The following is a 25,830-nucleotide window of genomic DNA, read 5'->3' as shown; positions in this document are numbered from 1 at the left end:
TTTAGAGCAGTTGCAAGTTGATTTCAAGAAATGGACCTGTCAAGTGGCCACTCAGGTTCTGCGATTTGACGCCTCTTGATTATTTCCTATGTGGTTACGTAAAGTCATTGGTTTTTGCTAATAATCCAGCAACCCTGCACGCCTTGGAAGCCAACACTGTTCGTATGATTAATAACATAATGCCACCAATGCTCGAAAAAGTGATCTGAAATTGAACTGACAGAATTCGCTTCGTCAGAGACAGCCGCGGTGGTCATATGCCTCAAAAAATTTTTAACATTAATGTCATATTTTGATCTTTCCAATAAACATAGATTTTTTAACAAAAGCTGTTTTTTGTATTATTTATTGAAGTTTAAAATTCTATCGGGCTTAAAAAAACACCCTTTAGCTACGTTTGTTTCTCAAATACAGGGAGAAAACGAAAAGTTTGACTTTGAAAACCAATTTTTTTACTGTTTCTAAATAGTAGACCGTGGATTCATGGAGATTTTGTTTTGTTTATTGTATCCACCGATACGAATTAATAAAAAATGACTGGCGGTAGAAACATATCCTTTCTAAATTAAAAAAAATAATAGCATGATATCAGGAAGAAGAATTTAAAAAATTGACGTTAAAATACACAGGGTGTATGCATTTAAAAAATACCAACTTTGGGTCAAATCTCAGAAACGGCGGTCCAAATTTTGTTTACTTCGCCACTGGATTCTACGTAAAAATATCTAAAATAGACATTTTTAAAGGAACACCCTATATATTATTCGATATTTCAATTCTTCTCTCAATTTATAAGTATAATGTACCTAAATTCAATCGTTTTGAAAATTAAGGATATTGTTCTAAAATTTATTGAATGATTGAATGAAGAACAATTATTAATGAATGATTCTTGTGTGTTCTTTGTTATTAGATCGCTAGAAGTAAAAAAAAACCCAGTAGAAACATCAGTAGAAAAGTAGGTACTAGTAAGATCGAGATCGCCCTTTCAGTGATGTGCTGTGAGAAAAAATCACTGTGCTGTACTTTAGAATGCACCTTAAAATAACAAGGTCAGAATGCAAATTGTTTGAGTAGTTTAATAAACCTGCAACAAAAGTACCACGGTGCTAATCCATAATTAACTTTTATGAATAATAAATCCTCTTTGAATTTTTAGTTTTGTATTTAATTTTTCCACTTTTAGACTTTGTCAGTTTTCCATATCTTTCTGATCTTTGTGCGAGTACTCAATTGAGTAAACTTTTGCTTCTTTTTTTGAACTCTCTCAATTAGTATTGTTTCCGCATTTCATTCTGATCATTAAAAATTCAACATTTTTGCGACTTTTGAAATGTTTTGGAGTTTTCGGACTTTTTTTAATTTTTCGATTTTCCTGAATGTGAGTATTTGTGGATACCTCATTTTATATTTGTTTCTCGATTTGTGTCAAGTTTTACTTTCTTAGAATTTTAAGACAGTCTGCAAAATCGGAAACCGCATGCCCGAAAAACTATTCAAAGACGAGCCACCAGTCTTTCTATCTCTTATGGTTACTGAGAAAAGAATTAAAGAAGAAATTGAAATTTAAATTTCACCACTTTTTTGGAGGTGGCTCCCAAACGAAACACGTTGGACTCTCGGTTTATTTGGGAAAAATGCTTGTTTTGATCCCCTCTATCGCCCAATTTTTACATACTTTTTTACATATGTAACAACACCCTGTATAGTCCTGCTTTGTATTTGTGTGAAGAAGTTTTCGAAAACTGAACTGGACGGCGAGATATCGGAAAATTCCCGCGAGGTAGGTCCAAAAGGTTCAAAGAGACGCTTACAGATCCTTTAACACTTTATAAACACGAAGGGCCTAGTAAAGACTCGAAAGCATTAATAATGGTCTCAGAAACTCTTTGGGACTGAAAACGTCTTACGGGTCTTAAAGGAGCATTACGTTTCGGCTTTGGAACACTGTCAATCTTGAAGTCTTATATCTATGAACCGACGACCGCTCTTCTTTCTGGCCGGCTCCTTATCAAAAGAGGGAGTTGGGGGGGGGGCTGCTTTTTCCCTTCATGGTACTCTAATGAAACGTCTCAGCGAAGGGAATTAATTTCTAGTAACCATAGGACTCCTTCTCCACCGCTTCTCGTGATCGGTCCGTGTGGCGCAGTTCAGTTGAAGCTGGACTACGGTACTAAGGGTCCCTGGTTCGCATCCGGGTTCGGGCACAGATATTTGTAAATGTATAGTGAATTGGGTTGGTAGAGGAGCCCCACCCACTCAAAAGTACGTCAAATATAAATAATAAATAAATAATTTTTTCTATCTCGACAACAGACTGTCCGAGGAAGGTACTCACATGGGCGTTTGGAACGTCTGGAAGAAATATATTGATTGGTGATGTGAAAACTGTACGAGCGAATATCTCTAAAACAGTTTGTCGGAGGAAAGTACTCACAAATGCAGAATGAATGGTCTGGACGAGACATATTTAATGGTGAAGTCTAAGCGAATATCTTGAAAACGAAGTGTGAGGAGAGGGTACTCATAAAGGGCAAGTGGAACGTTGGGACGAGACATATCTACTGGCGATGTCAATACTTTCAGCGCAAATATTTGCAGAACGGAACGAGGAGGGTACTCTCAAAGGGCGATGTAAAAACTAGATAGATGGAACCATTTACTAAGCTATTCCGATTTTTAAAAATGCGCTTTATCTGCAGTGCGAAAATTTATACTTCTTTTAATTAGAGTAATATGCAAAAATTGCAAGATTTGATTACCTCTTCGCTAAGACTATAATAAGGGTGTTAGAGGTAATAAAAAAAATCTCCCCTTTACCGCAGGTGGTCTGTGCTGGGGGTACTCCATATCTCCCAGACCCCCCCCCCCCCGGTAATACGTTCTTTTCCAAAAACCTTATACAAAAAAATGAAAAAAATCTAGAAATTATATTATCTGTATTCTCTGAATCTGCAGCACCTGTAGAATCTGTGGAACCTTTTATCTTCTTTCGACGTTTTGTGTTTAGGATTTTTACATCTTTTCTCTTTTTCCCTTTCTCATTCAGGCAAACCTATACGCTACAGTGTTCTATTTGCAACATTTACGGCTTACAAGTATAGTAATTAATAAAAAATTGATAACTTACTACGAGTTATGAGTTGTGTAATAGAGGTCGCGACAAAGAGATAAAGGTGCAGTTATCGTTAGGAACAAAAATTGCGATGATAGATAGGTACATACGTAAGTAGCTACTTTAAACATTTTTATTGTGTAACACATACATATACATATATTGTTTTTTCTAAATTTGTCGCGGTGATTTGATACGGCTGACGTAAATCGTATCGACTTTTATCATGCAACCTTGCTACTATCAATATACAAACACAATTAAGCAGAAAAAGTAAACAGAACGGCGACCTTTACGTTACAATGTATTATTTTCATATTTTTTTGGGTTACGGCGTTTGACTCAGACCGAGACTCGGTCAACGCGTGCGTCCGTGTGTCGGTATGACACTTTGTTGCTCAAATTTAGTTGGTTATGATAGATTCTTCTTCTATTTCTGTATGGCACATAGACTGTAATGGATGCAACGCATGAAAAATTCGGTGCACATTGCGAAAACTTTTTTGAATTGATATATAAAATGCGATAAAGGTGTGTTGATATGCTTAGATTTAATCCTGGATTTAATACACCTAATACACAATATTTGATACAATTAGTCTCCTAAATGTAACTGGTTCCACCTCCTTATATTCACAAAAAAGGACCAAATTTGAAAACCATTTCCAAAAAAATGAAGCATCAATGCATAAATTTTATTGGCTTATTTAAACGTTGATAATGTAGGGATTCGATATAAATTATAATAATTGAATAATTAGTGTCCAAATACCGCGTAAATTGGTATCCATTGCCTGAAAAAGTAAGAGTGCATATGTATGTACCTATAATTCAACATCAATTATAATATAATACATGATTCAATTACTGTGGAAATACCCCTAAATAGGATTTTCATATCCGTAGACTAACTTCAGAGAGTGAAGAATGAAGTGTGCGAAATCACACTTCACTCGTATATCCAGAATACCTCTACCGAAATTTTAAAACAATAACCTTCGTGGCCTATGTATTCAGATTTTAGAGGACCAAATTAAAACGATACCACGCGCTTTACGTCATTCCAATGCAGGAACGTATGTGTAACGCCGGCACAGTATGGGAGCAAACATGAATAAATAAACTGGAATGGCATTCGGGAAAATTGTTTTCCTCGGAATGCAAATTTCATCGGTTATGCCCTACCGTTTAAATCTATAACAATATATCGACAGGCTTTATTGAATTCTTATGCAAAACGATGTTTAAGGATATGCGAATGCGTTTCCAAAATCGGAAAACTGAAAATTATTCGGACGATAATTTCCAAAATAAACTTGAAGGAAATTTAACGAAATATTGGAAAATCTGCAAGAAGCGCGGAAATATTTAATAACGAGGTTACAGAGTAATGGTACAGGCGACGCTTGACGTCACAGGCGTCGTACAGCGTCAGGGACAGTCAAGTTGAAGGTAATGTTAACGAACTTAACGATTGTACGTGCTCTCACGCTATACGCAAGCTGATTATAATAAAACTTACCTGATACAGTTTAATGATGTGGGGATGATCCAGACGTTTCATTATATCCACTTCTCTGTAAACCTTTTGCAAATTCCCAGCGTCTAATTGAGTTTTATCAATTATTTTAATGGCGACCTGGGAAAAAAAAATACAATCAATAGTGTTAACCATATACCGAAGCTAAAGGCATCAATCAATACAATGCGAGTAATGAAAAAAGTGGAAAATGTTGTTTACGGGAACGTCGAACATAGCTTTAAGTGACCCCTGTGGTTATTAATAAATTAGACCGCAATTACCTACTAGATCAGGTTTTCCCCTAAAACTATACAAACAATATACGTTTTTACGTAACTTTTTCACGCGTCGTTATTTTCCGCCTGTTATAGGATGTTGATTACAGCAAAAGTTAATTAAGGTTTTCATCTATTGCGTACATTTTAATAATTAAACTTCTCCCTGCTAATTGCTTGTACGAATTTTGACAACAAAGGCCGCTAAAAAACCTAACGGTACGTCAACGCTTACACTGTAAATTACTGATTTTTTATTCCATAAGTAAATTTCAGTCTTTTATTGTCTCACAAATTTGAAAAAAAAACAAACGAAACCTGTACAATGCTGAGAATGGTAAAGAATATATTATTTAGCAGATTTTAAAAACTGTTTGTAGACGTAAGTTTTCAAGGCGTCCACAAAATTTCAATTGCAGAGTTCAAAAAAGTTAAAGGTGCAAATTTTGGAAGGATTTAAAGAAAGTAGAGGATTTTAAAGAAATTTTTAAACAATCCTCAAAAAAACAGATCATATACGCCATGTTATATACTGTGAAATCTAGAAAAGAGAGTGCGAAGTGCCAAAATTTGAGAAATTAAAAGATGATTCAGAAGACATTTAAATAGGATTCAAAGCCACAAGAAATATTACTAGAACACCGGAAAAGGTCTGTTTAGCCTTCGATCCTGCCTAGGAATTTTTTCAGAAATATTTTTAAGAATCTTCTTCGGAACCTTGTAACGGGTGGTCGCTTTAGGCATAGAACGATTTGGTTTACGAAACTAATATGCAATAGAATGGAACACTTTCAGATAAGAAACGAGTGTACAAGTACATAACAGCACGTAATAAAAACACGTGATTTGTGAAAATTGGGTGGGAGACGCCATATTTTTGAAGCGAAACTATGTAATTACACCGCGGCAACTTTAGATCGCGTCACGGAAAGTTTAGAGACGCGTTCTAATGAATAATAATGAATGAGGTCTTTCAGCCCAATCAGAGTTCGTAAACATTCACTTTCATTTTTGTATATTATTATTGTTTAATTCTTCTCTGATGATGATAGCCTTGCTGTTGAAACGCGTTCGAGATTTTAATATATTATTGTAGTTTATATGGTGTTTTTGTTTTACTTTTGTTACGATTTGTTTATTTGTAAATTGTTATTTTTTCAAATCCCACCAATTAAGGCGGATGTGGTCAAAACACAAGTATGTATTCATTAAAAATGCGTGATGTTTGGCAGTTTTCTGAACGAAATTGGCACGATTTTGACATCTTTTAGCCAAAAGAATACTATAAATTTAGTCCTTGGGCATTGAACTGATGCGTTCGGCTCGACGTGTTCTAAACGTAATTAATGGTTGCATCCATAACGATTTTGACATTTATAGTTGAGGTGCTACGAATTTTAAAATGCAAAATGGCAGAAGTAGATACTTTTTTCACCCTCTGACAGGTCTTAATGTGGGGTACTTGGAAGGATTTAACTAATGATATAGTTGCATAAAGTTTCCACTTTGCCGTATTAAAGTCATAGATTTGACACGCGTTTAAAATCGGTTTATTTAAAAATTAAACACTAAGTAAATTTACATTCGTAAATAAGTTAATTCTTTTAAACAAAAAACAAGTACCACGTTAATCAAATACATTATTATCCGAGTTATTATCATATCTAGCCATTTGTTGTCGTGTGGAAAATCTCTATGAGTGGATAAACAATTTCAAGTAACGCAAGAAATATTCGCTTATTAATTTGAATTTGTAATGCATTTGGTTTTCGATCAACATGATAAAAAATACAAACAATATAATTCAGATCTATTGACACTGTAAAATCATAAACTTAGGTAGTTGGATGTCAAATACAATTCGTATTGATAAAACGCAACGCAGTCCATAAAATTTCCAGAACGAGATTATGGTAGGTACTATAGGTAGGTACTCTAATCTCAGGTCTCGAAGAAAAGGAATTGATAAAGGAATTGATAAAGCAACGTTAAAGGCACTCCGCTTCGCGTCGTGCCCTTAAACTCGTTGCGCGTGCTTTACTCGTACTTGACTATACACTTGTATCTTAATATACTATTTAATAATACATATATGTACTTTCATTTGTTTTATTTTACCAGTAAAAATGAACTAACTTTCTGGATATACCTCACAACTTCCATTCCTATTTGTCGATATTTTATAAAATAAGTGGATCTTGCAAAAACGAATTGAGATAAGTCAAAACGGCCAAGCGCAATCAAAGGGGGAGGGTCATGATGATGTTCATGGTACTCAGAGTCAGAAGAAAGTGGCGTAACTCGTAAGTTCTGGAAGCGATCAACCACTTCGAGATCCATCCACACCTAGATCCGCACAGATCAAGTGACAGTTGAAAAATCTTTTGTTTTAGAGATCATAATTTTACGGAAAGTTGCGATGTGGAGATTGATTGAAAGATTCCGTTTTCGGCAATCAAACCTTAGGCATTCGTTTAGCGTCTGTTTTTAGTGACACCGTTTCACGTTACCATTTCGACGAAGCCTTCTGCCTCGTACACCGGATCTTTTGAACATTATAATTTTTGAAATTTGAATATCTTGTTAAGCCTAACCTCTTTGTGATAACTAGTTCTTTGTAAGTATTTTGTTTTATTGCTTGATTTTACTCTACGATTTCAGCTACCTGATGATGACATGGTTATGTCGAAACATGTAGTATAAATGTTAAATTTTGATAATATTAAAGAATATATAGGGAAGGTATAAATATTTTCTCATAACGATTACCATTCACCCCCATTTTGTGCACTTCAATTCCAACGTTATGGACGACACTCATTTGAATGATTCCATTTCGGCAATCGAACCTTAGGCATTCGTTAAGCATTTTCTCATATTTGAAAAACTTTTGGTAATGGTCCAAGTTTCATTTTGCTGCATAAAATTCATAGATTTGACGCACGTTTCAAGTCTATTTACCTACTTAAAAATTAAACGCTAAATTTACTCTCGTAAATACCTTCATTCTTTTAAACAAAAAACAAGTCAACTACCACGCTAATCAAACAGATTATCACATCTGTTGCCATTTGCAATCGCGTGGACAATCTTTTTTTAAGTTAACAAACAATTTCGTGTGACGCAAAATATAACGATATTAAATTATTACACTAAATTTTGAATGCGTTTTTGGTTTTCAATCCGATTCGAAAAGCAAAACATCAATACAATTCCTATAATGAGATTGAGATGTGCATATTTATAACATGCGGTTAAATTATAGCAACATTTTCTGTCATCTTGCAATCGGGGAAAAAAATCTTGGTTGCGATCCAAAATCTTTTGCTGAATTCATAGACTGACGCACGTTTCATATACTGTTATCAAAATTATAGTTGTAAATACAGCAATTTTTTTAAACAAAAATCACGTACGCTAAAACGTCGGTTTTTCACGTTTGGTCTTTTTTTAAGTGTGCAAATAATTTCAGATGACGCGCGAAAATTAATTTGAAATTTCCTCTTCGTTCGGCGCGAATAAAAATGAAAAAACGCAGTGGTGCCAATTCGATCGGTCTCCCACCCCAGCCGAAACATTCAGGTTTACGCGGAAGAGAAAGTCGTACGGATACTGCAAACAATGAATGCACGTATTAATATGTTCCAAGGTGATGTTGATAATCTCTCCGGGTATAAATCTCAACATCCTTTTATAGGCGATTGACGTCATTTCTGACGCACGCACGGTGTGGTTCAAAGCCTAACCCTGTCTATCATTTATGTCTATCGCTACAATTAACCTTTTTTTTTATTATTTAATAGATTTCGTCATTCTTCATTCTTTGTGGGGATCAATTAGTTAAGACAGCGTTTATTTCAGCAAGGAGCTTAATGTGTAGTTGAAGTGAACATTCTCTACCTAATCCATTTAGGAAAAGAAGTTTAATTAATGTCTATCTAAATTTTAATCTGTAAAATAGTCTCAAATAGATTGAACACACACGCTAAATAAACGATTAGCTCGATACAGTTTTGATAAAGAATCCTGTATTTGAAGATTAGGTACACTTTCAATTTTGCACACACTGGGCCTTTAAGACATTTGCGAATAATTTCAACAGGCTGAGGCCTGAGTAGCAAAAAATGACAAATGAAATGGGGGTGAGAACTGAAAATTTTCTCTTCAGCATAACATTTAATAAATTTCAATATTATGAATTAAACTTACCTCCGTCCTAGTAATACGATGCCTTGCTAACTTTACAACAGCAAAATTTCCTTTTCCTATAGTCCTTTCAATATCATAGAATCCTACCCTTATAGGATTCTTCATAATTCGCTCCCTTTCGCCCATAGTTGATGTTGCGGCTTGAGGTAATTGTTTATTGAGAGAAAAGTCACAGGTCACTTCACACAAATTTATAATTTAACGTAATTTATTGCTAAATTCGATGTATTGTCATTTTGTGCGAGAGACGTCTTGAGGACGTCGCCTGCCGAAGCGACGCCCGAGTTCGAGTCCTAAAGGCGACTGCCGCCAGCCAGCTGTTCGCGAAGCTTGCACTAAACTACGAAACGACGAATAAACTCTCGGTATGACGTACGGATTACCGTCATTAACCGGCTAGAATGTCCTTTATGATTAAACTTAAGCATGATTTTAAAACTGTTCTTCAAATAAAACGGCCAGTACGTATTTTTTTAACTTAAAAAGCGCTCGTACCTATAGCGACTAAACCTCTGCAAATGAAGAGAATCACAAAAGACTTGACTCATTAAGGTAATTCTACGTCCCTTTAAATGAAATAATCTTCATTTAGTGGGGTAATTACCCGGTATGTTTTTGCATGACGCTTTATTAACGCAAATCGAAAAAGGTATTTAATTTAATGAATATAAACAGGAAGTTTGACTAATTTGAAGATGATTAGAATGTGTAAAGTTCAAAAACATTGTCTGCGTGGGAAGATTTTAGATGGGCTTTTGTTAGAGGTTGGTAGGTGATAGATTTTTTATTATTGGAAAAAAAGGCAATATCCTATAAAATATAGGCAACCCATCAAACCTTAACGTTGTTTTAGAAACGCGTCGGTTCCTTTCAAAGAATGTTCCTTTGAAGTGGTTGTGGGCCATGACCATAAGCTAATAACAGACATAAATGGTTCTGTGTTTAGGGGCTTTGGTAGCCTCAAGTCGACTCTCAAGTGATATCCTAGCGTCCCTGACTAGTTCCATAGAGAGTAGCGGCACTCTCACAACCTCAACTACTAACTGGTCCGTCCCGAAATCCTGTAACAAAGTGAAACAGAACAGGAGCTTGAAACAAAGTTGAAGGCGGCCTATGAGGAAAGTGTGAGAAACTTTGGGGGAAGTATAAAACAATTTAAGAAATACTTGGGAAAGTGGAAGCAATCATGAGGGGAAACGAAGACTTTGAATTTTAGGGACACCGAACACTTGATAAAATTTGAGCAAAAGGGCGTGGAATATTTGAGAACTTGAGAAGAGAATGTCAGTGGAAGTCAACCTTGAGGAGAATATGAAGGGAATATACCTATAAGCATAAATTGAGAATAATTTGAAAGGAATTTGAGGGTCACTTAAGAACAAGCGCGCCGATATAATGTGGCTTTGAGATGCTGGAGATCCCCCTTTCCTCTCCCAAGTGCGATGTTGAGGGGGCTGAGTCTTCCTCAAAATGAAATAGACGTCTGAATTTTAATCGTTTACCTTCAACACCAACATGATAATATTGCATTTTGGAATTAACCGAATTAAACTTATATTGGAATATCGGAATGCGCACCCGTCCGCCAGCCCGATCTGAGAGAGAGGGCCACAAGGGACATATTTGTCCTACTCTAGCTCACGAGTACGCGCATGCATATAGCGGCCGATTGTCATGTCGCAACGTGTTTAGTGACAGTGACAGACATGACCCTCACGCGTCACTGACAATAACAGAAATCCCCCTTGCGCCCTCTCTCACCCGGCGCACCACGTTTCTATGGCAAGACCGCTAATGCTCCGTCCAGTATATGTATAGTTCAGTTGTCCAGATAGATTTTTAATGTGGCAGTTGTTGATGAAGCGTCGAATGAAGGTAAAAACCCTGACCAGCTGTAGCAAATTCCTTGAAATTCTTGAACAAATTTCCGGACAAAGGGAATTGGCCAGGTCAGCGCCCTTTGCTTCGCCAGAATGTTGGACCCATACCAGAATTGACTGCAACGCGTCAGCAGAGTAGTCCCTCGACACGATGTCCGCTGGATTCAGGGTTGGAACGAAATGGCACTGATGAGACTGAACATGCTCATGTATTTTAGCGACACGATTTGCCACAAAAATTTTCCATTGGTAAGGTATGGCTCTTCGCCAACCCACGTCAGAACGATCTTGGAACATGTGAATGCTCTTCTACCCGCGACTTGGACTCGCATAGAACTCCAAAACGTCGTGTTCTGGAGATCACAATATGCCGAGTATCCTCGTGCTAGATGTATAAATCGAACTCAAGTGCGACAAATGTATGTAGACTCTTGGCTACGAAATGGTTCAGGGAAGAGGAAGTTTCCTATTGGATTGATGCCGGAGAGGAAGTCATTTATTTATTTATTATTCCTCTTTTGTTCTGGGCTCTCAACAGGCTTGCGCACAATTACAGAGTGACCCGCATAATGCTTTATCAACGTGAAAGTCACTAGCGATGAAAATCATCACAGGACAGAATCACTGCCTCTTGCACAAGATCGACCCCAGCAATGTGTCGTAACTAATGTGGTAACAGTTTTTTTTACAACCGCTGTGACTGTGACTGTGTTTTCAGTTTTCACGGAGAAAAGTATTACAAACAACACACAGCAAACAATTCAATAACTTCCACAAATTTAAACAAATAATCAAACTTTATAACTTCGGGACCATGTAATCAGAAGATCAACATAACCATAAACTGAGCAAAAATTTACACCAAAAATGAAAAGGATTTCAAAACAATAAATAAGTTAAAGACATTTTCAATACTCGTGATGCATATAATAGTTTCAAAACAAAGATTTAAAATTATTTCTAAAAAAACATGCAATGTTGTATTTAGGACGCAAGTAAATTATAAATAAATGCAAAGATTACTATACCTGCATTACATAACACAACAAACGTAAATTAAATGATACTCTTTGTTCGGCAGCTTCCAACAAGGATCGTATAGTTTGTTGGTTTGTAGTCTTTTTTTGTGATTTTGTGCAGGTAGTGATCTTGACTAACCTAACATTTGAGCAAAAATATCCTTGCAGTTAGGAATTCGTGATCAGTAAACAACTAAACAAATCATAAAACTTTTATGTTCAGTTTGTGGGTAATCTGTGGTTGTGGATATGGGCCTTTAGGTAACAATTGGCAGCTGTGGTCAACGTAGGAACTAGGATGTGGCAACATTGGTATCAAAACCAAAACAAGATAACCTATTTCCTTTTATTACTTGTCAAAAAAAAATAAAAAATACGTATTCAAAATTTTGTGAAGTTTAATAATTAACAAAAATAGAATTAAAACCTAAATCCACAATGTAACCTTACATCAGATCGTCATCTTAATAGTGCCAAGCTGTTACTGTTATGATACACCCAGCTCTTGTAATTCTTCATAGGTAATTTGTACTAAATAAGGTATATGAATGGACCGTTTGGCTCAAGACTTATCGGTGGCTCTTGAAGAGTCGGAATCTTGTGGCCCAGTCAGTTTTGAGGTAGGAAGGAAATGGGGAATGCGACGTCGTACGCGCTCAGCTGGCAATTTAAGTAAGATTACTACCTACATAACGTTCTTCAAAATTACTGTTTTGTGTGTGTTTTATAGATATAAGCTTTAATAAATCTGCCGATAATCAATCTGATGACAGCTCCGATTCAGATGACATATCTTCGCATTTGTCTTTTTCGCGAATTATTAATAACCATTCCCAATCGTTAAGAATGAAACATCAAATTCAACATTTTTTACGTGATAGATACAATAGACTAGGTACTTTTTACTTTACTTTTTCCAAAGTTTCACTGTGTAAAACTCTGCATTTAGGTTTACCTATGAGCCACAGTTTGGAAAGTGATTCGTTCAATGAGAACTCTCCTGCGAGGCCCATGAGAAGGAAGCGTAAGTTGAAACGAATGTGTGTCGATGAAACTCCTGTTCCTCCGTGCGGAAAACGTAAGAGGCCGCAAAGATTGGATATGGTTGAAAGTTGTCGATCGTTAAAGCATGCTCCCAAAATTAAACCTTTGAATCAGGCAATCGTGAGCAAAATTGAGAAGTTTTGTCAGCATTCTATGGAGAATAGTGACGTAAGTTCAGTTAACTTTGTAATAATCGCCATTATAGGCTATAGAATTAGGGGTGTTTGATCTTTAAGGGCAAAATTTTCCTCTTTCAGTAGAGGTATTTTTCAGGTAGGCTTTCAGTTTTTTAAATACCACATTTTGTTCTTTTGGAAACAATCATTTTTGTTTTAATTGATTTTATGGTTTAGAGTGTTTTAAATTGGCCAAAGGATTATTGTAAAATTTTGTGTCAAGAGGGATGACCTGTGTACCACGTAAATTGGCCCACAAATGCGATGTGTGAAAATAATAACAAACACAAAATCATGGAGAAGATGAATTGACTTTAGTTACAGGATGCTTCATTACAGGCCGGTTGCGCATTACATATTTGATTCATGTTTAGTTCTGTTCTGGTGCTTAAAAATGTGATTGGTTAATATGTACATCTACCCAAACATGCCACTATGGAGCCAATCAAATGTGTTAATACTTTAATCAAAATTATCTAATTAACACTCGACCATTTTTTTTGTGCAACTGTACCTAAGGTCGGTTTTATGCACGGCGTTTTGCCATTTGATTGAATAGAACTATGAGCGCGGCGCACATGTGGCGCGACAAATCGCGTTGAATGAAACCAGCCTAAGATTCGCTCAACAATCACAAAACGAATCCTTAAAATGGACAATACCTTGGTCATGTTTTCTGTTTTGTAGTTATTTCACTTTATGTAATTAGTTATGTTGAGTTTCTAAGAACGAGAACGTCCATTGAGCAGAAAAAAACGTCTACAATGCATTATGGTATCTTTCAAATACCTACAACACATTATTTGTGTTCTGGAACTAACAAAACGTGTTCTTCTAAACTGCGCACGCGCAGACATACTTCTTATTTTCGTACCGTTTTTTCTGAAATTTCAACTGAAGGTGCTTTCCAGTGGATAGAAAATGGATTGTGTACTTTCTTAATTGCAGGATGGAGTTTCTCATATCAGCAAATTGTTCGCGCGTGTCAAAAAAAAATATGTCTCATAAGTGTAGATTGATTGGAATATGATGGAAGTGTGTATGATTTTCAGGTCCATATATGTAGATCTTCAAAGAGCTGGAGGTCCCAAGTACATTGTTATCAGGTGGAAAGAATGACCACGTCGAATTCCTGTATAAAGTTTGCAACCGTCTACATACATTTTTTTTAATTGAAAGGGAGTTTTTTTGCTCAGTCTTAAATGCTGACTTTGCGAGTTCAGCGTGTTTATGGCGATCCACCTATCAAATTCCACTTTAACTATTCGCTTTGCAACGAACTGGGGTAGCTCGCGCACTATCGGTGAGCTTTAGAAAATTAAACAAATATTGTCGGAATAATAATTTAAATCAAAATAAATAATAAAGCTCACAAAATCAAGCGTTTACCTTATTATAAAGAAATCCGGCACTTAGGGAAGTGGAATACGGGAAATCCAGCTCTTCGCTCTATTCAGTATGAAAGCCAACCAAATTAATTCTGGTTTTAATTAATTACTCGGCCTGCAGTTATCGGAAAGATATGGGACAATCTGAAACCTTCTGGAAAAATTACAGCGCATCCAGAGACACCTCTCACCACCGTTTTCGATAACGTTCACTGCAACCCATTAAAACTTCAATCATTAACAATGCTTACCCAATTAGGCGCATTCAAACTTCAATACTCATTAATCCAATTAACACCTAGGCGTAATTGGTATTTTCCTGGCACACCCACTGTTGCCGCTGTAACTGATAACGTGGAAACACCTCGATTTGGAACTCCTTTCTTTCCTGGTTTTCACTTATTATTGGAAACTAAAATGCTTAATAATTAATTAACGGCGCTGAAATCTCAAAATATTAATTGTCTCTTCCCGGTTATACCAGTTTTCAGAGGCTGCAAGAACCATTCAATACTTCTATCGGAGTGGTTGGCAAACTGCTAAATTCAACGTGCATTATCGGCGGTAGAACAAACAATTACACAACATGTAAACACAGATAACTACTCTTCGAGCAAATAAGTAAATTCAAAAACTCCTTACTAACGAAGCCCCAAGCTTACAACGCTTCTCGATACCGGGTGCTCAGCAAAGCTGGACGACTTCACAAATATACTCGTACAGTGTGGACATAACTTCAGGGCGCAAAACGGGTGCTTCGTTACAGCTTAATTTGTTTTCTCATATGTACACTGCTTAACGAATATTTTTTTTGAACAGATCTACAGTTATTTTGCGATGGATTTTTTCGTTTGTACGCATAACCTATTTTTTTTACATTTAAGTTCTGCTGGGCCGTCTGCGAAAAATGATCCTAATCATTGAATAAGTAAATTACTTATTCAATGTCCCTATATAAACGCGAAACACTTGTTGATTCAGCGTTCTCTATGGATAATTATCGAGTCTATCGTTATCGCACGATTTACTTGCTACAGTTTGCTGGTAAAACTTAAAATAATTAAAAATTTTTGTAAATTTATGGTAAGAAAACATCCTTAGACTGCGTTGATTGAACCTTTTATTGTTTAAAATATGGAAAAACGATTGTTTCATATGTGCATTTATGAAGTAGTGATCCTGGAGATGCCCAGACATGTGCATACATTGTTGAAAATAATGGGAAATTTCTCTTTACAGTACCACATGGAAACTCAATGTGTAAATGAAAATTGTGATGTGGCAAGCGAAAGCAGTTTAAGCTGGAGCGGAGACGAAGGTCATGAAGGTGATGACGAATTGACCGATTGGGCCCCATCCGTCGAAAGTTCCATCGATCAGACGCCATGGATTGACGCTGATCCGCGTGAGATTCGTGCCGGTTGCAGACGATTGGGCGACGAACGGCCCGGATTTAGTATTAATACCGGCGCCAATGAGAGAGTGGCGCGCTTTTTGCAGGACTCGTCCAAGTCCGAACTGCGTTTGTACGGCGCCGAAAGGGAAAAATTGGGTCAGCTTGCATCGTTGTATTCGCTAGACTTGTGGTTCGAAGGGCCGAGCTCGTTATTGAGAAAGACTGGACGCACTCCTTGTATGCAACCTACGCAAAGGCATCATAATGGTTTAATGGCAGCTCATAAACGTATTCGAACACAAGATCGAATCATATCATAGAAAAGTGTACAAATTCATTTATGTGGGTAGTTTAAAAATGTGAGGGTATTTATCGAATATCTTGTAAGTTTGAATTTATTTTCACAATTTAGTGCTGACGGGATAACAAATTTCCTATTTATGAGTTCAACTGTTGCGTTTTTGAACAGTGTTTCAAGTCACGCTCTAGCAACTGTTTACAGTAATGAAAATCCTCTCTTATTCCAAAATTAATTTCTTAGGGTGGTTTATGAAAACACACAAAGTGTAATAATACTGATGCGGTTTAATTATACAAAGGCGCAGGCGTGGTTGTCAGTATTTATTAGACATACTAAATACCATCAGGTAGGTACTACATTAAGTTTCCGAATCTAACTGCAAAAATTCATAGATTTCAATGTGTTGCAAAGTCCTGGTGTAGGTAGATATCATTAATGGATTAATGCTATTAAGACCTTTCTCTATGATAAGTTAAAGCCGAGCTGACTTTCTTAATTTAATTCAGTTGTGTCAATATATACCTTATCCCGCAAAAATCTGGCATGGTGCTCAAAATTAAACATATTATATTAAATATTTTATTAGTGTCATCTGGTAGATCCCTTGCTCAACAAAATTTGAGCGTGTAAAGTTTAAGAAACTGTGCGTAACAAGATATACACCGTTGCTCAAGAAAAGCAATCTTTAGTGTTGAATATCAGTGTTAGCCATAATCTACTATGCATGTTTCTTTATTACCAACTTTTGTAATATATCAAATATCTAACTGTATATATATTTTTAATTAAATGTTATTTATCTATTAACCACATTAGTAATTATAAATTTCAGCAAGTGACAATACAATCCAAGAACATACTCCACCCTCTGATCTATCTACGCACTTCCTCATCATCGTAAATCAAATTTTAAAAAAAGAAGGAAGTGAAGAGTAATTTCATGTGGCGAATTTCTGATATAAGGGTAGTTTGCCCATTGGTAATTATTGTCGGGCCTCCTTATTGAATCCAATAGACTTGTTGCAGACCATCTTGAAGGGTGGATGGGTTACTGAATCACCTTGCACACAGTCGGCTACATCGCCATTCCTCTTGAACCTGTACCTCCACATGGAAACGTAAACGGGCACTGGCTTATTGCATTCATGCGCAATCTTTACACACGACTCAACTGTGCTACAGTAGTGTAAATTTCATTTCATTAGTTTTTTTTAAACCAAAATGATCTGTTTGGAAACAGTTCACCATTTATTGTTGAAAATATCAGTCTTTATAACTTTCACAAAAAGTAACGCAATATATTAATTGTAGCACCTTATCATAACAATGTATGGCAACAAGTGACCAGTGAATAAGAAATTAAAAGCAAACGTCTTCACGATTACAATCGATGGCAAAGTTGCATTCAGATATCACTTCACTTTCAAATCTTAGCAATACAATCTCTTAAAACTAAACTTATTGACAATCTTTGTTGCATATAGTTATACAAAAATATTAATGAAACTTATTAAATACCGATTAACTAAAATTGCTAGAGGAAGCCAGCAAAATCAAATAATAAAACTACATTAATTAATTAATTGTTTGTGATTCAAAGAATAACATTGTTGTAGTTTTCATCAGGTCTGGAATATCCCAAGTGTCAATGAGCAAATACCAACAAATTACCAGGTAATTCTTCTGATCAATAAGGTCGCTATTAATCTAAAAAGTTCTGATTCTCATTTGCTCATTCTGAACTCGTTTGAAATTGTTTTATGTTTACTGACCTAAGATGGCACTTGCAAATTTGATATCAACAGGGTATGGGTTAGATCTTGGACTTTCAATATTTTCATGAAACTAATTCTTTAGTTACATTTAATCTTTAAAAAAATCGTGTTGAATCATTGAAGTAAATAACAAAGAATTTGGTGCTCTTTTCTGTACACTTTTAGCTTTAGCAAACTTGATTTTTTTAAAGATCAGAATTTTTTCACTTTCCAGTAACTAAAAAAATTAATTTGTTAAAAATATTTCCACAAATGCAAACTTTTTGGTGTAACATTACAAAAATGTTTAAGGATTTTCCGAAAGTTTCTGGGAAAGAAAAGTTCAAATTCAAGGGCTGTTTGTTGTATGAAAGATTTGGAAAAGAAATTCCAACCAGCATTGAATTTCCGAGCACCCAAAATTAACCAAATTTAGGATTTAAGAGGCGCACAGAACTTTTTAGTAGAAATGCGAAGAAATTGTTCTAACAAATTAATAAAAAAAGTAGTTGCTCTTTAAAGATTATTTGCTTTGTACCCACTATCTTTGTGACCATAACTTCGAGATTCTGTCTATGACCCATTACAATTATTTATTTACATTTTGATCCAGTTCCTTACAATACTTTTCAAACCAAGAATGAATATTTCTACACACAAATAATCTGAATGTAATAAAATTGTGACTTAACGCCTTCCGTTTAATTATTGTACACGATAACTGTACAGGATTCACCTCAGCAACAGCACTCAAATCGAACTCAAGAATTGTGTTTGTCACCTTCTGTCCTTTATAAAGATTGCTCATGTATTCACTGACTTGAATCTGTTTTTCTAAAATTCCTAGAGAAGGATCTATATTCATATCCTTCAATATAGATTTTCTCGCGTCCCATAGGTTGAAGTAGCCTGTGCAGTGATATGTTACAGTTTCTATTTTGACTGTGTCGTGAATGTCATTCTGTTCATCCAATCGTCGACATTTGAAATGGTCATCTTCCGTTTTCAGTTGCACATTAAACTTCATAATTTTTGTTAAAAATTCCAAAATGAATGTATTGGCTAGTTCGTGCCATGCAGTTTTCATCTTTTGAGTTTTCTCTGTTAGGTCCTCCTCATTTGAGTCTGTAAGTTGATTTAAGTGAAGGATACAGTTGCTGTCCATTGTAAGACTAAATTGGTACTCGTTAGGAGATGCAAATTTATCTGTTGCAGTTAATTCACATGCGTATGTAAATAATTGATACAAGGCTGAGTTATTGGATTCGTTTTTGCAGATCAAAGCGCCCACCTTGCATAAATTCACGAAATCTTCAACAAATCGGCTATGTAGAGCACCAGAGAGGTTATGGTTGTGTTGAAATGGATCTTGTATACATATTGATGATTCAATTTTAAGTGGAGGCAGTGTTGGAATGTTTGCTTTATACAGTACGAACTTGTCCGAGAGTAGGTCTGGTCTGAGAAAATCCGTTTTTAAAAGTACAACGCCCAGGTAAGGACAAATCACATGTAACGCATAGTCAAAGTTGGCGTAGTATTGAAAAAATCCTTGCAAAATTTGAGCAGACGATAAATTCGCCAGTGATTTACAAGCGAACTTACTTACGGCTGAAAATCCACCATTCCAGCCTTCTTGCATGTTGACTGCCTTTGAAATAGCTTGTACGGTTGCAACGCAAGGTAAATGTTGATGTACTTGTAGATAAAAGAGGAAAAGTATTATTAAACTGTAGTTCGAAAATTTGCCACCTCTTCCCGTCAAATCGTGCACTTTTGCCCAATACTTCAACACAATCATGAGCGAGGATAATTTGGTATCTACAGCCAAGTAATGTTTAATCATATACGTGTTGCACACTCCTAGCATATTTTTGAAGTTGAAATCACAACTGAGTCGTGTCGGATTATGTATGCATTTAACAATCGGAGTGTTTGCCCTGGGTATGGCAAGCACGTGTGAAAACACCCTAGGATAATTCTGCAGCAATTTTTTCGACATATTGACGTAAGCGGAAGCCAGATTTCCATTTGGTACAGATCCGTTAACCATAAAAACCTTCACGTAAATATCCACATCACTTGATGGAAAACTAAGACCACTAACAGTAGAGCCGAACGGATAGGCTATGCAATTTGGAAATATTTCATGCAAGTGCGTTTGGATATCTCTGCACAATTTGTCATATTTGGTTCCCATAATGAACCAATTTGGTTGTAATATGTTCACTAATGCTTTGATTTGGTCATCAAGATTATGTATGCTTTCTAGATATTTATTTATAGATTCAACATTTTCCCATTGTTGTAACTCTGCTGGTGGATCTGAAATAAGTAGCGGTATCAGTAAAGCAAATCACATGTTATATCAGTTTCTGTAATTCTAGTTAAGGAAATGTCCCTCATTTCATAATTAAATTTTATTTGTTGTTGTTGTACAAGACTGTACACATTCTCAAAAGGTTTCTTCAAACTAAATATTTTTTTGTCCTCATAAACAATGGCCCTATGAAATAATTTCCTGACAACGACACTGACTAGCTACAGTCTGGGAATCATATTTTGCATTCCATAAAGGGAGAGATAAAGTAGAGATTTCCTTAGTTTGCGCGCACGTCATCAATTCTGTTTTTGGGGAATATTGTAATGTTAACGTATAAACAAAATTTAAAATCATTTTAAACCACAATAAACATTGGAATTACGTGTTTACGTTAGACTGATCAATGTTCACAAAATATAGGTTCTTGAGACATAAAAACCAAAAACCTTTAGAGTGAAAAGGGTTTTTTTTTCTTTCCAGGCTACTTGTCAATCGAAATTGTGGTGGTTTACGTTTACATTGCGTCACATCAAATTTGACAACTGTTTGCTACCGTTTTAATTATTTTATTGCATTTTGCTACATTAGTCGATAAACAATCCGTTAGTTTCATAATTATAGAAACATAATTTCCGTCTCACTGCGATATTCTGTGCCAAACCAAAAACTCCATCGGGTTTACCAAGAAAAAGTAAGCAACTTATTTCTAATGTTATTTGTTACTTTGAACTAGAAAGAGATAATGGTGGTCCACTTTTACCAGCCGCAGCAGTAAAAGAGGTGAATTGTTACTTTAGTAATATAAAAATTCATATACGTAACAAGTTCCATTTCAGAGTTGCGGATGCATTAAATATTAGCCCGCGAACAGCGACTTCTATTTCACAGGTTTCTAAATCGGGCAAATCTCTAGAAAGTCCTAAAAAACAAGGGAATGTAAGAAATCCGTTAACGATGTTGATTGTTTCGCACAAGTGTGTAGATATTATATGCAGTTTACGTTAATATTTTAGAACATCTTACGCTTCAATCCCCTTTGGATGTTCTAAAAGAGAATGACGTATTTAATGGGTCCCAATGTTCTTTAAGAAACGTGAATATTGGTTCTGACTATCAAAAACAAATCAAAATAATTAATGGAGTTACCCAATATTGCACTATCAAGAGTTCATTTTTTAGATGTGTATGTAATAAATATGTAATCTGAGACTGGACGCCAATGTGTCTTTTTGGATGAAACGTGGATATTTAAAAATGGAACAATATGCAAATCATGACAAGATGACAGTGCAAAAAGAATAAGAAAAATGAAACCCGAGGTACCCATATTGATATTGATGAGAACAATATCATCTTATAACTATTTAAGATATGTGGTTTTACATGCCGGCAACATAAATGGAGTATCCTAGGGAGCATCTCTCAATTTTACTTCAAAAACAAATGATCTAGATTACCATGGGGAAATGAACAAGGACAGTTTTCTTAAGTGGTTCGGGGGCCATTTGCTCCCAAAATTTAGAAGAATCATTGTTGATTATTATGGACAATGCTAATTATCACACTAACTTACGCTAGTACTACGTACTCATATATTTATAGTCCAGCCAATCACTGTTTGGCCATACAACACAGATTTTTATAAATATTTGGAATTAGGTTCTACTTACCCGCTTTCTCGGATAAAAAATGTTTCATTGAAAAGAAGTCCGGGAATGGATAGATTGACTAATTGTAAACTGTTGTTCTATAAAGATTTTGAAGGTGTCAACTTTTAACGACCGCGAGCATTAAACAAAGAAATCAAATTTTGATGAGCTTATTCACAATTAAACACCCAAGTACATTCTAAAAGTCAAATACAACAGTGGTCCCCAACCTTTTTCAGCTGGCAACCCACTTTTCCTTATCAGAATAACGCCACGGCCCACCGGTCCAATAATTTAAGTTTTTATTTGAAAAAGTTAGTGGATATCACAATATAGTATAGCCCAGTCAAATGGTGATTTTTCTAAAACAAAATTGCGGAAGTTTTTTTCTCAACGGTTTTATATGTTTTCGAGGGTGCTAAAGTCTAAATTTATGGTTTGCTGCCATAAAACCGTTGATAAAAAAACTTCCGCAATTTTGTTCCGAAAACGGTAGTTTTAAACACGCATTTACTGGACTAATAGTATAACATTCATTTATTTAACGGTAGATATGTTGGCAAAGTATGCAACAAGCACTTTCATATTCACTAAAAGTCGTTCTTAGGTGCAGATAAAACTACAATTACAAAAGTACACACAAACCATTTTAATCTTTCAGGCACAAAATTTCACAGTTTTGATAGTTAAGAAAATTTTTATCACAATCCATCAGTATGTAAAATTTGACTCTTTGGCGGCGAGTTGTGCGCTCATTATAGATTTTGTAGAAATCTGCAGTGATCAGCGTACGTCATCTATCGTAGTCCTATATACGTTACTGCAAGCTTCGTTAGAAGGTGGCTAGAGGGCGTCTTTTTGTAATCTTCCGAGAAACCGAGTGCTATCTTAGCATCCTTAGTATTATTAATATTAATAGTGCTCATGTGGTAGGGTCTTTGACGATGTAACGCGTTTCCAGATTTTTGTTTAGATTTTTCTGATCTGTTCTGGTGGGTTATTTAATCATTTTAGGATTGAGTCACCATGACCCACCTGTAATGCTTTCGCGACCCGCTGGGAACCGTTGAAATAGGTACAACATCTTCACAGACGTTGTTTACACGACAATATATATAATTCGATTACCTCCCGAAAATTCTTATAAACGTTTTGTTACTGTGTTTTCGCAAAAGACTTTGAGAGTGCCGGATCAAGAATACAACATTGGTCAGGCAATGTAACCATCTGATTTTAAAAATTACTAATTGACAACTTGAAAAAATCAGACAGTTGGTTGCGGCTTTTAGGGGCGAAACTGTTTAGTATATCATCAATAATACCCCTTAATGTAATTACATGCCCATTCAATTTATTGAAAGATGATTTCAATCTAAAAGTCTAAAATAACAAGTAACCTCCGAATGTTTAGGTAAAAGAAATGTAGAACCTAAATCCAAATTTTTAATTTATTTTAATAACATAACATGGATGCTGCCGATGTCCAAATTTTTATGTAAATCAGTGCCGTTTTACAAAATAAGATATCACAGAATTTTACCTTCAATGACTGGATTATTAGCATTTTTTTAGTGAAGTATATGGCACAAAAATGATAGATGGATGAGCAAAGTGCACATTTTAAACGTGCGCCCTTTACTATGAGGACTTTTAGTAAAAAAAAAACCCCCACAATAATACGTATGCCAATTTCTAGAGATGAGACATCTACAGGTCGGATATTACCTTTCTTTTTCTTTATATTCCTTTTCTGGACAACTAAACCTTGTTTTTGGAACTTAATCTCCTTTTGTTGCAAAATTGTTTGAACCGATGTAACTTCTTTAAATTGTATAATGGCAAACATATTGTTATCGGCCATAAACCCATCAACTATCTCACCATATTTGGACAGAAACAATTTAAGTTCGTCCAGTGTAGCAGTCACAGGAAAACCTGAAAATGTTACATATGCATTACTGTGTATAACAAACACAAATTAAAATGCCCTGTATTTTTAAAATTCTCCATTACTTACCTCTAACATATATTCCACATTTTTCTTTTGTTTCTAAAACGGTGGCTTGATGCAATGCTAGCTGATGTTTTTTTCCCATTATGTGTTCGCTTCTTTGATGCTCATTTAAAACAACCACCTTACAAAGTTCACAAACTATCTTATTATGTTCAACTTTTTTGTCTTCTTGCACATCCATATTACTAAATTAATTAATTTATCTACACACAAAGTGATTACACATCTACTAAATGACCATCGCTGGCTCGACACACTTTCATAAAATAGTCTGGTTTTACGTAACCCTGCTCATTACCAGGACTCAAAATTACATTATTTGGTGATATATAAAACTTCAACCCCTGAGACAGTGCTTTTGCTAGATCAACATATATAAAAATTTCCGCTGAGGCACGAATTCCACTAATATTTTTAGCACCAGGCAGATGCTCGGAGAAATGAATATGCATACGTTTTCCACGAAACAACCCCTCCTTCTTAATGCACTTCCAAAATTGAAAGTAGGTACCGTGAATCACATTTTGAACTTTTTTAGGATCTGTTAAAGGCGTCAGTTCCAACCTTCGTACGTCCTAAAAATTTCACGGTTAATACCACAATTCAATGGAAACATTTGTGAACTTACAATTGAGTGACCCTGATTTGCTTTTATTTCCAATATTCCTGTTTCTGATGTTCTTAATGTAAATCTCTGCTTATCGTTGTTCAACACGATGCGTTCAATGTCACTGATAGAAACAGATTCAAAACCTTTACTTTCCAAAATCTGTTGTAGCGGTATAAACCCTTCGGTAGATAAATGTAGACCCTCGTTCAATGCACCGTGTCTTAACAGCCAAGATAGGCGTTTACTTACTCGAACATCATCCTTGGTGATCTGCAATTTGTGTTACCTTAAGACTAAATTTGTTACGACGGAAATCAAATGCTTACAGTAGATTTTCTATTGAATTCCATGAAACATTCCTTTACACTTCGGTTTTCGAGTGTTTATAGAGAATTAAAAAATAACACGCAATAAGTTAGGTTATGTCGACGGTTGTCTTTTGTTAGATTAGCCGCGTTCGACGAACGCAACATAAATGAAGAGAATAATATGCTAACGCCTCATTGGTGCATTTCGATGCTGATGAGCAGACAAAAATTCATGAAGAAATACAGCATTTTTTCACTACTAGCGTTTGATGACATGATTATTAACCTTTTTTCCACTTGTAAAGTAGGCCAATGTGGACATTATTAACTAGTAGTCAATAATGAAAACTGTCACGCTGTCACTTTTAGAAATCACAACCCGAAATTTCGCTCAATAAACGTTTACACAAGTTTTCTAAAATGAATAATTGCCACCACCACCACCGTCATTTTCAAAGAAATTACATACTTAATATTATGACATTTTAAAAAAAATTCGAACGAAATTACTCTTTGAAAATATGACAATGACAATATACGACCTGGTTTTTGCTTTTATTTTCAGATTAATGTGTTTTCATGAAGTTTGTACGGGTTCTTACGTTTTTCCGGTTATTATTCGGGTTTTTAAAATTTTTTAGATACAACAGAGCCTTCGGATTTTTTAAAATTCTGCTAATTCTGCACATAGTTTTTAAATCCATCGCATTTATAATACAATACAATGTATTTATAATTGGTATTTCAGATATTTTTCTTCACTCGTTTGAAACATATATAGCTCTGTCCTGGAACTTTTAGGAAACCCTATATGTACTATACATATATGTACGTTAGCTACAAAATT

At 35.4% G+C, this 25,830-nt stretch overlaps 4 protein-coding genes across 6 annotated transcripts in view; 1 reads left to right on the top strand and 3 right to left on the bottom strand.

Moving 5' to 3' along the window:
* LOC116167913 (serine/threonine-protein kinase SIK1) overlaps positions 1–9,473 on the bottom strand; it is a 30,715-nt gene extending 21,242 nt beyond the window's left edge. Inside the window, exons 1-2 of one of the 2 annotated variants that reach the window (XM_031483520.1) lie at positions 9,122–9,473; positions 4,638–4,754 (exon numbers count right to left, since the gene is read on the bottom strand). In XM_031483520.1, the coding sequence (XP_031339380.1) occupies positions 4,638–4,754; positions 9,122–9,247 (243 nt within the window). In that variant the 5' untranslated portion in view covers positions 9,248–9,473. The remainder of the gene's footprint in view (positions 1–4,637; positions 4,755–9,121) is intronic. The other variant, XM_031483521.1, reaches the window with a different exon arrangement.
* A 2,850-nt stretch (positions 9,474–12,323) lies between these two features.
* On the top strand, positions 12,324–17,132 carry LOC116167916 (G patch domain-containing protein 2). 2 transcript variants are annotated; one of them, XM_031483524.1, is made up of 4 exons: positions 12,325–12,692; positions 12,751–12,915; positions 12,970–13,232; positions 15,868–17,132. In XM_031483524.1, the coding sequence occupies exons 1-4, from the start codon at positions 12,569–12,571 to the stop codon at positions 16,342–16,344; spliced, it is 1,029 nt and encodes a 342-aa protein (XP_031339384.1). In that variant the 5' UTR covers positions 12,325–12,568; the 3' UTR covers positions 16,345–17,132. The 2 variants fall into 2 exon arrangements, with proteins under 2 accessions (XP_031339385.1, XP_031339384.1); XM_031483525.1 differs by lacking the exon at positions 12,751–12,915 and having other exon boundaries at positions 12,324–12,692.
* Positions 17,133–17,554: 422 nt separating this feature from the next.
* Positions 17,555–24,279, bottom strand: LOC116167914 (speckle targeted PIP5K1A-regulated poly(A) polymerase-like). The gene is made up of 3 exons (XM_031483522.1): positions 24,069–24,279; positions 23,777–23,986; positions 17,555–20,404 (listed from the first exon to the last, which is right to left on the bottom strand). Exons 1-3 carry the CDS (start codon positions 24,244–24,246, stop codon positions 18,669–18,671), a joined length of 2,124 nt encoding a protein of 707 aa, XP_031339382.1. The 5' UTR covers positions 24,247–24,279; the 3' UTR covers positions 17,555–18,668.
* Positions 24,248–25,269, bottom strand: LOC116167919 (tRNA 2'-phosphotransferase 1). Its single transcript, XM_031483528.1, has 3 exons — positions 25,002–25,269; positions 24,694–24,945; positions 24,248–24,640 (listed from the first exon to the last, which is right to left on the bottom strand). Exons 1-3 carry the CDS (start codon positions 25,023–25,025, stop codon positions 24,284–24,286), a joined length of 633 nt encoding a protein of 210 aa, XP_031339388.1. The 5' UTR covers positions 25,026–25,269; the 3' UTR covers positions 24,248–24,283.
* Between the last annotated feature and the right edge of the window lie 561 nt (positions 25,270–25,830).

Source organism: Photinus pyralis, unplaced genomic scaffold (assembly GCF_008802855.1).
Source record: "Photinus pyralis isolate 1611_PpyrPB1 unplaced genomic scaffold, Ppyr1.3 Ppyr1.4_LG4, whole genome shotgun sequence".
In the NCBI taxonomy this organism is placed as follows: domain Eukaryota; kingdom Metazoa; phylum Arthropoda; class Insecta; order Coleoptera; family Lampyridae; genus Photinus; species Photinus pyralis.
The sequence above is the reverse complement of the archived record's forward strand: the minus strand, read 5'-3'. Positions and strand labels throughout refer to the sequence as shown.

Bases quoted from the DNA above. Each gene is read 5' to 3' on its own strand.
- LOC116167916 (XM_031483524.1), top strand. From the start codon at position 12,569: ATGGACCGTTTGGCTCAAGACTTATCGGTGGCTCTTGAAGAGTCGGAA. The intron at 12,916-12,969 runs GTACTTTTTACT...CTCTGCATTTAG, and splicing joins TGATAGATACAATAGACTAG to GTTTACCTATGAGCCACAGT. The intron at 13,233-15,867 runs GTAAGTTCAGTT...TTCTCTTTACAG, and splicing joins ATTCTATGGAGAATAGTGAC to TACCACATGGAAACTCAATG.
- LOC116167914 (XM_031483522.1), bottom strand. From the start codon at position 24,246: ATGGATGTGCAAGAAGACAAAAAAGTTGAACATAATAAGATAGTTTGT. The intron at 23,987-24,068 runs GTAAGTAATGGA...TAACATTTTCAG, and splicing joins ATGTGGAATATATGTTAGAG to GTTTTCCTGTGACTGCTACA. The intron at 20,405-23,776 runs GTAATATCCGAC...TACTTATTTCAG, and splicing joins GAATATAAAGAAAAAGAAAG to ATCCACCAGCAGAGTTACAA.
- LOC116167919 (XM_031483528.1), bottom strand. From the start codon at position 25,025: ATGGAATTCAATAGAAAATCTACT. The intron at 24,946-25,001 runs GTAAGCATTTGA...CACAAATTGCAG, and splicing joins AATTCAATAGAAAATCTACT to ATCACCAAGGATGATGTTCG. The intron at 24,641-24,693 runs GTAAGTTCACAA...TGAAATTTTTAG, and splicing joins CAAATCAGGGTCACTCAATT to GACGTACGAAGGTTGGAACT.